This window comes from Oryctolagus cuniculus, chromosome 5 (genome assembly GCF_051225735.1).
Source record: "Oryctolagus cuniculus isolate XC-2025 breed Fujian yellow rabbit chromosome 5, ASM5122573v1, whole genome shotgun sequence".
Lineage (NCBI taxonomy): Eukaryota > Metazoa > Chordata > Mammalia > Lagomorpha > Leporidae > Oryctolagus > Oryctolagus cuniculus.
The window spans coordinates 36,638,145-36,652,735 of NC_142871.1; the positions used below are offsets into that span (position 1 = coordinate 36,638,145).

General features: G+C 36.5%; 1 protein-coding gene across 2 annotated transcripts in view; it reads left to right on the plus strand.

The window, feature by feature from the left end:
• MOXD1 (monooxygenase DBH like 1) overlaps positions 1-10,270 on the plus strand; it is a 111,377-nt gene extending 101,107 nt beyond the window's left edge. The window contains exons 7-8 of one of the 2 annotated variants that reach the window (XM_089332671.1): positions 5,944-6,112; positions 6,567-7,993. In XM_089332671.1, coding sequence (XP_089188797.1) covers positions 5,944-6,112; positions 6,567-6,731 — 334 coding nt within the window. In that variant the 3' untranslated portion in view covers positions 6,732-7,993. Of the gene's footprint in view, positions 1-5,943; positions 6,113-6,566 lie in introns of both variants that reach the window. The other variant, XM_051854327.3, reaches the window with a different exon arrangement.
• Positions 10,271-14,591: the final 4,321 nt, after the last annotated feature.

Genomic DNA, 14,591 nt, shown 5'->3' on the forward strand with positions numbered 1-14,591 from the left:
TTTATTGGAATTGTCTCCAGTGTAATTAGTTTATATTTTCTTCCAGACTCAGATTTTTTCCTTGTTATAAACAATATAATATAATTTCCTTTTTACTCTGTTTGCAGTTATTTTCTTCATTTCTGTTTATACTGAGTCACTTTGCAAAACTTCTTTTTATGCTGATAAAATAAAGGTGAATGTCTGACTTCCTTCTGAGCATATATGATCCTAGGTTTTGTTCTCTCTATACCACAGTTTGAAGTTTTGGGTGACTTATTTTATTTATCTATTTATCTTATGCCCACTACTTCTAAGGTGCCCTTTCTCATTGTCAAGTAAGAAACCTTTTTTTTTAAAAGGTTTTTCTATATTTTATTTTATTTATTTGAAAGGTTGAGAGAAAGAAATCTTCCATCCACTGGTTTACTCCACAAATGTCCACAATAGCTGGAGCTGATCCAGGAGGAAGCCCAGAGTCTGGAACTCAATCCAGGCCTCCCATACAGGTAGCAGGTATGCAAGCACTGGGGCCAACACCAGCTGCATACCAGTGTGTGCATTAGCAGGAAGCTGAGACTGGAAGCAGAGCCAGTACTCAAAGCCAGGTGCTCTGATATAGGATGCAGGTATCACAAGTAGTGTCTTAGCCATTGTACCAAGCGCCAACCCCAGCAGGTAAGAAATCTTTGAGTACTCAAGATTTTGATTATTTCTCTTTTCTTTCCATTAAAGATTACGATTTTAGCTTTTACATTGAGGTTGATGATCTATTTTGAATGAATTTTAGTGTGGTATATGTGTTAAATCAAAGGTTCATGGTTATTAAGTTATTCAAGAATCATTTGATGAGAGGAAACTATTATTATTGAATTACTCTGGAATGTTGGAAGATCTTGTGAAGTTATGTTGATTCCCTCTGGACTACTTTAGCCTTATGGTACCACACTTGGTTATTATTGCTTCATAAGTAGCCTTGAAATAAGAGAATGTACGTCTTCAAGCTTAGCCATATTTTTTCTTTTTCCAAAGTTGTTTTGAGTGTAAGTTTACTACATTTTTACATACACATTTACATCAATTTGTAATTTCTTTAAAAAATGATTGAGTTTATGTTGACTTTCTATGTCACTTTGAGAGAACTGACATCTTAACAATATTGAATATTCTACTCTCTGAACATGGAATCTTCAATTATTTAGTGTTCATTTCTCTAGTTTTCAGTGTAGAAGTTTTGGATAATTTTTAATAAAACTTCATTTTATGCTTTAATATCCTTTTCTTTTAATTTTTTAATCTCTGCCATTTCTAATTCTTGGAGTATTGCCTGATTTTTCTTCTGGTTAAGGTTCACATTCACAAACTTATTCATTTTGTTAGTAATCTTTGACTAGATAGAGATATAGGACATTATGAATTTTATGTTGAATTGTACTAGGTCATCTTTAATTTTTAAGAAACTTTTTGGCATCTTTAAAAGAGATGTTTAGGGCTTAATTAGCTTCGTTACTAAGATCTTACCCATTCTCAGGTCTCTACTGAATGCTGTGTAGTCAACAAAGATACTCTACCCTGGCTAGCCAGAGTTCAAATATCTGCTAGCCCTCTATGAGCTCTGGAAATTGTTTGGCTTCCAAATTCCAAGTTACTATTTGCTCAGCCCTGTGGAATTTTGTTCCAAATATAGTTGCTTATTACTTATTCACAAATTCAGATGCTCCTTGCACTGATTTCAAAGTGTACTCTTTTCCTCTACTACCTTTTCTTGGAAATCCCAGCCTCTTCAGAGTCCATTACCCCTGATTTTTGTCTCCTTAGCATGTTGAGACCACCATGTTCTCTGCTTGGAAATCCTCCTTGACATGTGATAGCCCAGAAGGTGCTGTCAGGGAGAAAGCAAGGATAAACACAGCCTTCGAACATCCCACTTGTTTCCTGCTTTGAGAAGAGTATGGTTCTGTGCTGACAGTTTTCCAAAGTTCAAAACTACTATTTCATTTAGTTTATTCGCTTCTGAGTTCTTCAGAGTAAGAGAATAAGTGTGTTGTTACTTACTCCAGCATATTCAGAAATGGAAGTCTGCTGATAAAGTTTTGTTTTGTTTTGTTTTTGTTTTACTAGTTTTTGATAAGAGTCTGTGATATAACTCAGTCAGCTTTATGTACCTGACACTGTTTCTTAACTAGATGTTTCCATCTTGTTTCCTTCTACTCTCAAGAAAGACACTAGCAGTAAAAATTTGGAACCTAGAGTGGCTCATGGAATAAATGGAACCACATTATCCTCCTTTATCTGCTCAGTTTATGAAGAGCAAGGAGGGATACCAATTATAAAAATCACCAAACTTTTAAATTCCCATTGGTCAATCTGAATTCACAAATATAAATTGCTTTATATTTGCTGGAAAGTTAGAATGTACTCTACGATCATGTGTTATAAACCTTGCTACCTTCCTAGAAAAATACATCTCAGAGTTTAGATTGAAGTTACAAAGGGAAATTACCAATCCCTATTAAATCCTAATATGAACATGACTTGTGTTTATCCACTAGAGCATTATAAAAATAATGCAGTTTTATTTATATGTGTATCTGGCTAAGCATTTTGACACTACTGAGGCTTGGAAAAGTGTGCTTTCATTTCTATAACACTTTTAATATTTCTACCCTAACCCTCATTCTCCCAACAGCAAAAGTCCTTACTACTTTATGGTTACCTGTGTTTTGATGTAAACCTTAGTCTTTGGAGGAAAAAACTCAGAATAAATACTTAAAATTAGTGTTTGAGGTTTATTCTTTTTCTGTCTTGTCTTTTCTCCAGGGAGGTAATCTGGAAGTATGGTGTAGGACAGGCTGGCAAGATTATAGATGTAAAAGTTAGCATGAGTGCAAAGGAGATGATAAAAAATATTAGACAAAAATGCCAGCTCAGGGAGGTTGATGACTGTGTCCCCATGTCTCCCAGTTTCAGTCATTCTGTCTTCAACACAGGAGCTGTTGGGTTTGCCCTTTTCTGCATATCTATACTAAAAGTTAAGAATGTCATTACATATTTTCTGTCACTTTATATCATGCAATTTCAGTGAACACTACTTAACTGACTTATAGCAGCAAAACTTCTGAAGATTCCATCTCTGTCTGATAATTGCACTATTCGCTCTTCCCAGCAAAGCTGCAGAAAATTCAGAGGACTTAGTCCACCTCACCATCTTAGCAGGGACTCAGGTGCCACCTTCTGGTGTTGTATGTAGTCAGTCTGGTATTTCACTACCAACATTTCTCTGGTTATAAAGTTGGCTTTCTCTTTCTCAAAATAGACACCTTATCTTGTCCTGACTGTTGATGTACAATTTAATACTTTATCCCTTTTAGTATTTTTTTGTTCTACTTAATACTATTGGTTGAACTCTGTAATTAACACACAATTATTCTTAGGTATTTAAATTTAACTGAAAAGTGATCCCTGTTAAATATAAGAGTGGGAATAAGAGAGCGAGGAGATGGACAATTTGGGACATACTCAATCAGACTTGCCTCAAATGGTGGAGTTAGAAAAGTGCCAGGGGATTCCAATACAATCCCATCAAGGTGGCATGTACCAATGCCATCTCATTAGTCCAAATAATCAATTTCAGTTCACAATTGATCACACTGATAGGTCTAAGAGTCAAAGGGATCACACAAACAAGACTAGTGTCTGCTAATACTAACTGATAGAAACAAAAAGGGAGAGAACAATCCAACATAGGAAGCGGGATACACAGCAGAGTCATAGAATGGCAGATGTCCTAAATAGCACTCAGGCCTCAGAATCAGCCCTGAAGGCATTCAGATATGGCTGAAGAGCCCATTAGAGTATTTCAGGCATGGAAAGCCAAGACACTGTGGAAAAAAAAAAAAAAAACCTAAATGAAAGATGTCTGCGAGTGAGATCCCAGTAGAAAGAACAGTGCCATCAAAGAAGGAGGTACCTTTCTCTGAAGGGAGGAGAGAACTTCCACTTTGACTATGACCTTGTCTAAATAAGATCAAAGTCGGCGAACTCCAAAGGCTCCATAGCCTTGGCAACTCATGACTAGAGCCTAGGGAGATTACTGACACCATAAACAAGAGTGTCAAACTGTTAAGTCAACAACAGGAGTCACTGTGTACTTACACCTCATGTGGGATCTCTGTCCTTAATGTGTTGTCCACCGTGAAGTAATGCTATAACTAGTACTGAAACAGTATTTTACACTTTATATTCTGTGTGGGTGCAAACTTATGAAATTTTTACTTAATATATACTAAATTGATCTTCTGTATATAAAGATAATTGAAAATGAATCTTGATGTGAATGGAATGGGAGAGCGAGCAGGATTTGGGAGGGTTGCGGGTAGGAGGGAAGTTATAGGGGGGAAAAAGCCACTGTAATCCATAAACTGTACTTTGGAAATTTATATTTACTAAATAAAAGTTTTAAAAAAAGGTTTAAAAACACATCCTTGTATCATCCATCCAAAAAGATAATTACACATTTAAAAAAAAGAAAAATAAATTTTAATGTTGATATTTCATTTCAAAATTATTTTATATATAACAAACCTACCTATAGCTTTTAGTGCAGTCAAAAGGACATTCTATGAAAATATAATAGACCCTTTTCAAGTCAAGCTTTTCTTTTGTACTAATTATGGACTGCATTTCTGCATAAGTTAGCACAATTCAAATATGAATAAACTATAGATTTGAAAATGTTACTTGATATGTTCATTGTAGTGTGATGCTGTTTTATGGTATTTACCTTTAAGCTCCCTGTAAAATAATAGATTTAAAACTCAACAAAGATAAATTAATTATTGATTTTAATTAAAAGAAAAAGGATGTTAGGACTTAAGGTGGTAAAGATCTTGATATACTAGCTGTTGTTTTTCTTATTTTCTCACTTATTAGACTACAGAGGAAATTATTTTAATTTTGATATTAAAAATTTATCTTCAAAACTCCTAAAAATTGAAAGATGTTTGCATTACTTGAAAAGATGCTACTCAATGTACCTAAGTAGATTCTGTGAATTAACAAAGTGAATAAATAAGTGAAATTACAATGATCAAATGTTAAAACTGTAGGTTTCTCAGCTGGTGATTAATAACTGCTGGAAATCCCTGAGACATCTTCCTGGGAAGTCATGGGGATCCAAATCCTGCTTAGGATCCAAATCCTACATCTGATTAGTTGATGTAAATTTTTCTGATGTGCCAATAATTACTTTTACTTTTTCCAGAAATCAATAGGGTAAAAAATATTTAATGGAAGACATCCCTGATGGCTATTTTTTCAAGCCATTTGAACTATTTTTTCATGATTTCATCTTTCTTTCTTGGATATTAAACGTACTTTTTTAGAGTGGCAAGTATAAGCAAAATGTATTGACTACAGAGTATTTTTTTCTATATAGGAGTTTTAAAACATTGATTTAAATTCAATTTTTTAAAAAAGATTTATGATTAGTATTTTTGTATTCATCTTCTCTTGTAGGCAAACAGTAACATGTCAGCCAGCAGGGGTCAGGCTTTTCCACTGATTGATTTGAATTAGAATATTGTGTAACAACCTACAGGTTTCTTTGTTGCATCATTAGCATTGCACTTTTTAGAGATGAATGCTTACCAGTTTACTGTGGCAAAAACAAAGGGCTGAGTTGTTATTATGCTGTGGGAGTCTTTCTGAGCTAAAATTATTTTTCTAAAAGTAAAATTATTTGTCTAAAAGTAATGCTCCTCTGCTACCCAAACAAGGATTATCATTCTTCTTTGGCATGTTATTTCTTCTAGTAACCTCTAATGAGTTCATTAGCAGTTTTACATAGAGTTGACCCTGGGTGTAAAAGTGTGCAATTATGAGCTGTGTCTTAGAATTTTGAAAAATAAAGGAAATATAGGTTTTTTTCTTGAATATTATGGTGATTATTTATTTTAAATTTAGGACTTGGCCTTTCATCATCAAAAGTCCCAAGCAGTACAAAAATCTTTCTTTCATGGATGCAATGAATAAGTTTAAATGGACTAAAAAGGAAGGTCTTGCATTCAACAAGCTTGTTCTTAGCCTGCCAGTGAACGTGAGATGTTCCAAGACAGACAATGCAGAGTGGTCGGTAAGCCCTACATTGTTTTAACCTCTCAACCTAAACATCACACTTACCAGAGTGTACAACAGGAAAATCTAAGGAACAGGCACACGTCCATAAATCTGATGGTCCAGTTGGCCTTTTTATGTAACTCGTAATTGTTTGTTCAGTGATTAATTGGGTTAACTGAAAACTCCTGTCGCTCTCGCTAACATTGATATGTGAAGCAGGAATTGAAGGGGATGTGAGTTTCAGAAAGCACTGGAGCCTGTTTAGTAGCTCTTGTCTAAAGGAGAGCCTGACTTTGTTTTGACCTCCCTCCTAGGCCCTTAATTGTACTCTCCTAATGGTTTATGCATCTTCAGCAACTGTCCCCTACCTCCTTGGCCACCTTTAGAAGTGTGAGCAGTTGAGCAGGCATGCCTACAGCCCTGCTCTTAAATCACTTGCTCATCTGCTGTGTCTTATCTTTCCTTTTCAGATTCAAGGAATGACAGCATTGCCTCCAGATATAGAGAGACCGTATAAAGCTGAGCCTTTGGTGTGTGGAACTTCATCGTCCTCTTCCCTGAACAAAAATGTGTTTCTCAAGTTGTTCCTGTGCTTTATGTCACTCAGCAGCACGCTGGGTGCCAAGTCCTTGTGATGCTAATTCTGTTGCAGTTGGTGATGATGTTTTCTGTGATCTGAACCTATTGTTTAAAGTACAGAGTAAAGACTGCGTCCACTCTGGGCATGAAGAGGTGGACACAAAAGGTGTGCAAACTTTTCCTCACACGCTCGCTATCACTGCCATCCCCTCCCCATGCTCCCTTCCTGGTATATCTAAGAGATATCAGTCATGTTTCTTCCTACAAAATGCCTAATGTTATGTACAGTTGTCCAAATAAATCAAAATCAGCCTTAACATGACCTTTAAAAACACATTGGAACTGCTAAGCAGAAATAAAAGAATTCTTTAATTCCTTCCTTAGCCCTTGTTAAATACTCATTGCTGCAATTTCATTTTTTAATATGACTTCTATGTTTCTTTTAAAAACGCTTTCATCTTAAAAAAATATGAAAAGTACCAGGCTCCATTCCAGTTGTCTCCTTCATTATTGTTCTTTGAGTGTGACCTTCCAAGTGTCACTATGGTCCTTGTTGCCTTTTACATGACCCAGTTCTGAGAATTACTCATGGACTCCTTGGCCCAGGGCTTTTTAATGATGCCCACTCTAATCTCCTGTTTATCTGAGTCCATTGCCACTCTCAAATCATCTCTTCTCAAGTTCAGAGTAGTTCCTTAGCTCTTCCCTGCTTAGATCTTCCTGGTTGAGTTCTGCCACTCACTAAAAAGAAAGAAACTAAGGGAAATACAAACATAGTGTGCAATGGATTGTACACAGAGGAGAAAATGGTGCTGGCCGCAAACCCAGTGCTGTGCGGGGTCCTTGATAAGGTGCCAAGCTCAGTTCAGAAAGTGTAAGCCAGTGAAGAAGGGATCAGATCTGGGTGGTTCTTCAGTGACTGTGTAGGGTGTATCACACATTGGCTCCGGATGAGTCATGGTTGATATTCTAGATGTATCTTCTTAGTTTATAAATGAACTTTCCACATAAAATTATCACCAATTCAAAATCTTCTCACTCTTTTTGTTCTCTTTGTGTAGGTCAGCCAAATCTTATTTTTGTCCTGTTTGCCTTTCTTAGTCTAAATCCATTTGGATCACATTAATAAACTAAATGAATTTTAAGTTTTGTGTCATATCATACACAATCCTCGAGAGAAACAGATGACTCTGTGCTTGTGTTGCCAGTAAAAATAGAATATTGCATTTTCTACTCCATTTTTAATCTTTCTATTCTGCAAACAATGTCCCCAACACAAACCATATCATCATTTAAATAAATATGTTTTGGAGTGTTTTCTTGTTGATTCTTAGATTTTGTGAACTTGATGACATGTTTGAATAATTTATGAGGTGTATTTTAGAGTTTACTTCTTTTCATTGTATAAAGTATGATTTAAAATTCTATGATTTCTGCTTTCAAATATTTGTTTGAGCAATATGATAATCCCAGATGCTCTCTATTTGAAATTTCATGTTTATTTTTGCTTTGGAATTTTCTGAATGTTGATGTGTCAAAGTCAAATGATTTCCTTTGGAGTTGACATAATAGATATTTGTTTTCATTGTTCTTGGTATGGACAGTGAACACAGCCACCAGGAAAGGATGAAAATTGCATCTGTGGGGCCAGCCCAGGGACTCTGTTTTTCCACTGATACTACTTAAGAAAGCTAACATTCTTCCTCTCCCAGGATTCTTGTGATACATATGCCTTTTAAGAATTGGTGTCTAATTTGAAATTAGGAAAAGTTATTTGTTGAAAATTCTGTAGAATTCCAAGTATCTCCTAAATTATTTCCTCTTATATTGAGCAGACTTTTCAGGCATTTTATTTCCCCTTTCTTTTAGAGGCCTTTATTGCTGCTCTGGGTCAAGGCACATCATCTGCTCCCCAGGCTCTCAGGCAGAAGTGGTTGAGCTCTGAGCAAGAATACAATCTCCATATACCATAGTCTCTGGTTTGACCTGTCACTGCAGAGACAATGGAGAATACACCAATATATTCAGGCCCTTGAAATTCATTTTTTTTTCTGATTGAGGTTAAGGCAAGATCTAAAGCATCCTAAATGTGATGAGAGTGATCCAGTCAACAGAAACAGAAATATTAAGAGCTTTCAACTTTATCTTAATGACTACAGGGGACATTTGGAAGCAGTATAGATTGAACTATAAAATTGGCTTAATAAACACTTAATATTGGACTTCAAGGACTATAATCTCAATGAGGTAAATATTGATGACTAACATTCTTATAATGGAAACTTTCTCATGTCTCTAAGTGTTTCCTTGTAATTAAGTTACTATAAGTGGAGCTAGAGAAATAATTATGCATATTTTAAGAATCTTGATATATATACTCAAGTTATTCTAAAATATTTCAGGATAATTTCATGTACCATTTGTCTATCATCTATCTATCAGATTATGTCTCTGTCTAATTATCTATATTCCTCTGTCCATCATGTATTGTGTCATCTATCACGTGTCATCTGCCTGCAGTGAGAGAATTACAATTCATTCAAATATAGTAAAATGGTAACAATTGAGGTCTCTGGGCAAAGTGTCTAGAGTTCTTTATACTATTCTTGCAATTTCTTGTTTGAAATTATTTCAGAATAAAAAATTAGAAATGCACACTAAATAATGAAGGATCCAGCTACACTACAGTGATCCTGGTAAATGTTTTCCCTTATTGAGCACCTCTTCATTTCATGGTTGTAACAATGGAAGAACTGTATTGTGACTAATCCTCCAATATCCATGAAAGGAGGCACTATGACTGTCATTTTGCCAGTTCTTACTGGAGATGAAGTGTGTGCCTGCTTTGGAGATCCAAATCAGACAAAAGATCTGAAGAATCCAGGAAGTGAGGAATGATACCCCAAACTAAAATAAAACAAAAAAAGGGAAGAGGGCTTTCAGTTAGGAATCATTAAAAAAAATCTAACTTTTTTTAAAGATTTGATTTGTTTACTTGGAAGGCAGAGTTACAGAGAGGCAGAGAGAGAGGTCTTCCATCCACTGGTTCACTCCCCAGATGGCTGCAACCACTGGAGCTGCACTGATCCAAAGCCAGGAGCCAGGAACCAGCAGCTTCTTCCAGGTCTCCCACGCGAGTGCAGGGTCCCTCGGACTTGGGCCATCTTCTACTGCTTTCCCAGGCCATAGCAGAGAACTAGATTGGAAGTGGAGCAGCCAGGGTCTCAAACTGGCGCCTATATGGGATGCTGACACTGCAGGCGGTGGCTTTACCGGCTACGCCACAGAGCCGGCCCCCAAAATATCTAATATTTATTTTGTGTTTTTCCCCTGATTGTAAACCTAATGTGTAGTGATGTCTATTTGCTGAAGACAATTTAGGAAATATGGTAATTTTGAAAACAAATAGAATCTGTTAATACTGTCACCCAGAAAATACCTCTTTCAAATTTCTAGTGCACATGCTTCTAGTACGTGTATGAAGGTGTATGTTTTTGTGTATCTGTGTATAAATGTAGATACATATGTTACTATCTTCTAAAACAAACTCCAAAATCTCAATGGTTTGGCACAATAAATTTTACTTCATCTTCAATTTATAGTTCTGTGTGTGTGGTTCATTTGGTAATTACCTTTCCTCACACAGGATCCTGTGGCTCCATAATTCCTAGAGCCCTTCAGTCCTCTGCATTCAGTCTGCTAATGGAGAAAGACCTACACAGGAAGCTACAGAAATCACTCCCACTTGCGCTCTGTTGTCTAAGACTGGTCACATGACATCAGTGAAATGCAAGAGGGTCTAGGAGTAATCTCTGGGCATCCACAGGATGAGAAGGCTATTGAAGCAATATTATCTGTATGTTTTAGCAAACTTGACTTTCATCTAGACCTGTGATTCCAAGAACTCTGAATTTAAGAAACAATAATCAGCCCAATATAGGGTTATGCTAACCAGGATGATTACTTGTTATTTAATTTAAAAATTTTAATGAAAGTCTATTTGGCTTGGAACCAGAAAGTTGAGCTTATAGTTGTCAGCAAAACCAGATTTTATCTCTAACATGATGCAGGTTGTAGTTTTGTAATAAAACTCAGCTGAGAAAACTAAAACCCTGTATCACCAACATTTTATCTCAGAAAATGCAAGGATTCAAAGTGTCAGCCCTTCAAATGGAATACATTTAGCTTTATGAAAAGCTTATTTGATCATCAGGCATCAGGATTTTTCCATTGGGTATTGGGACAATGAACCTCGTTTATATCTTTCTGACCGTCTAAGCCTTAGAAGACCTTAACTGATGTTATATCCAAATCTAACATAGTTAAACTGATACTCTGTGACTGACAAATGGTCCACTGAATGGATTTGTAGCATATCTTACATCTCAGGACAGAACTGTGTTCCATGGGAAATAATACTCGTGGGGCCAGCCCTGTGGCATAGTAGCCTATGCCTCCACCTGCAGCACTGGCATCCCAAATGGTGTGGGTCCTGGCTGCTCCACTTCTGATCCAACTCTCTGCTTATGGCTGGGGAAAGCAGTGGAAGATGGCCCAAGTGGACTGGAAGAAGCTCCTGGCTTCAGATCGGCTCAGTTCCAGCCGTTGCAGCCATTTAAGGAATGAAATCAGTGGATGGAAGGTCTTTCTTTCTGTTTCTCCCTCTCTCTCTCTGTGACTCTACCTCACAAATAAATTAGTAAAATCTTTTTAAAAAACAAAAGAAATAATAACTCATGGGAAATGGCCACACAGTTAAATGGGCTTCCTGTAGAACTTCTCAGAGTCTTTAATACATGAGTGTGCATTTGGAAGACCAAGAGGAGTTATACAGCATTCTTATCCCCTACATCCATTGACTGTGCTATAGTGTCATGGAGCAACATTCCCCAAGAAAACAAACTCCAGGACATACAATTAACTTTACAGGTTTCTCTAACAAGTTTTCTGAAGTTTCCAAGCCGTTCATTGGCAATTGCAAAATCCCAATAGACACAGGCATTCCTCTTGGGCTCACTGATCCGTTCCTTATTTGCTGCTCTATTTTCCCAACAAACATTCTATTTTTCTATTAATCTACAGTGGTACAGTTTATAGCCCAAATAAAATAGAACTTAATCTTTTAAAAAATATGCTAGGCCAGCGCTGTGGCTCACTAGGCTAATCCTCCGCCTGCGGTGCCAGTACCCTGGGTATCCTGGTTGGGGTGCCGGTTTTGTCCTGGTTGCTCCTCTTCCAGTCCAGCTCTCTGCTGTGGCCCGGGAAGGCAGTGGAGCATGGCCCAAGTCCTTGGGCCCTGCACCCACATGGAAGACCAGGAGGAAGCTCCTGGCTCCTAGCTTCAGATTGGCACAGCGCGCCGGCCATAGCAGCCATTTGGGGGGTGAACCAACAGAAGGAAGACCTTTCTCTCTGCCTCTCTCTCTCTCTCTCTCTCTCTCTCTCACTGTCTAACTCTGCCTGTCAAAAAAAATATGCTAAGATGAATTCCATGGCATGAATAATGTGTTTATGAAATGTGGACAAATAAGGCTATCAATGTTTGAAAAGTTTCAGTTCTGTAGGTTATGTTTCAAGAAAAGACTAAGTTTTAAAACTACGCCTTATAGACTAGCAAGGAGAGCATAAAATTGTAGGAAGCCAAACCCATCAAATGCATTATAAGTGAATCTTTTCACCTGTTGCAAGTTTTTCATTTTCTATCTGTCTTCTCTCACTAAAAGTAAATAGTTAAAGTGATTTTTGTGGACATTGTCATGTAACTGAGTTGTTTTGCCATAGGAAGACCATATCCTAAATTACAGTTCTTAAGTGAAAGTTGTTTTATAGACGTTCCATTCATTGTCCTTTGATTTTTAATAGCATAAGGATTCTGATTTCATTCTGAAGTTTATTTAGTGAACATTTATTTCCTAGTCTCACTAATACATGGTGTGGAATTGCTTTAGTGTGAAAAAAAAGTAATGTAATTTGAAAAATATTTTGGATAATAATCTACAAATGTAGCATATAAGCATGAATTGAACCAATTGCCCCTTGATATTTTAAAATTACACATAGTGGGAACAAAAATGCCATATATTTATATAATAATTTGGTGCTTACCAAGGGTTTTCACAAACTTTCTCAATTAATACTTAAAGCTACTCATAAAAATGAATACTTCTATTTAGAAAAGCTAAGGAAACAGCACACTGTACTGCAAGAGTCATGGAAGACCTACATTGCAATCACTTTACAAACTACATGTATGCAAACTAGATCCAAACTTACCACGCTTCTGTCTTCTAATCAGTTAAATAGGGATAATAATTTCAAATTTTATAAAGTTGCTTGTGGATTAAATGTGATAATGAAGGTAGAGCACCTGGCATTATTTGTTTTTTTTTTTTTTCCCTCCCTCTGCAAGCTCCCACATTTAAGGAACATAATCCTTGGCAACAAATATAGCTTTCTCTATTTTGTATACCAACTTTTTAGATATAATCAACTAAAATTTGGCTTTAACTGAATCAGATTTGCTGAGTGAATGGCACTTAATCAAAGACTAGATAGGTCTGTGTGAATTTGGCAGTGACTCAAAAAACTTACTTACATATTTCCTGTGTCTCATGCTTCTGAAGTGGAAATTCATGCTATTTTGCTCATCTTTTCCCCTTAGAAATAGTTCGTTTCCTTTGAAACTAGTAAAACTCTTTCACTTGGAATTGTTACACAATGCCTAAAAATCTCCAGGGAAAAATACCTTGTATTACCCCTATTCTTATGTGAATGATTGACATTAAATCCTGCTTTTGACATTAGAATATGCAGCAAGTTTATTTAAAGTTGACCAAAGTACAATAAAGATGCTAGAATAAAATTTTTAAAAATTCTCTAAACATTGGTTAAAAACTCATGTTCTCTATCTTAACTCAAAAGGTTTTTTTGACTTAACTCAAAAGTTTTCATCATTTCTCTTTGTTACCCATTTAAGTTTAGCACAATGATTGGTATATAGTAATTTTATTGTAATGATTACTTGGATGATTCTGAAATGTGCAGACATAGATATTTCCATTGTTGCTTTATAAAATGTTTTTTAGGGGGCCAGTGCCATGTCGCAGTAGGTTAATCCTCCACCTGTGGTGTCGGCATCCCATATGGGCACCGGTTCTAGTCCTGGTTGCTCCTCTTCCAATCCAGCTCTCTGCTGTAGCCTGGGAAAGCAGGGGAAGGTGGCCCAAGTTCTTGGGCCCCTGCACCCACATGGGAGACCAGGAAGAAGCACCTGGCTCCTGCATTGGATCGGCGCAACTGAAAAATTGCAGCCATTTGGGGAGTGAACCAACGGAAGGAAGACCTTTCTTTCTGTCTCTCCCTCTCACTCTGTAACTCTACCTCTCAAATAAATAAATAAAATCTTTAAAAAATATTTTTAGTAGTTTGCAAAAGTCCAACATGTTAAATAGAACATAACTATGCTGCTAAAACTTAAAAATTGGAATTTAGAGCCTTATGAACAAATGTGATATACGGCATGTAATATCAAATTAAACAGAATTTTCTCCAAGCTTTTCGTTAATGATATATCTTATTAGTAGTTAAAAAAACACACAATAAACAGATCTATAAGCTTATCGTAAGATCATGTCTTGTAGGTAGGACTTGCTTTGTTTAGAAGAAAAAGTGATAACCATTCATGAGATTTAGCTTCACAAACTCTTGAGCATACAGAATGAATGGCAGACCACTGCTTACATGGCAGCTACATAAAATTCCAAAAGTAGAATATTGTTATTTTGTAATGGAGTAGGTAGTGCATTAAATTTTGCTGTTGTTCCTCCCTGAGAGGGAAGAAATATAATGGGGATGTGATGGGGCTAAGAAGGGTGGCAGGGGGGAATGACCTGGTTGGTGTATCTAGAGTATCCACA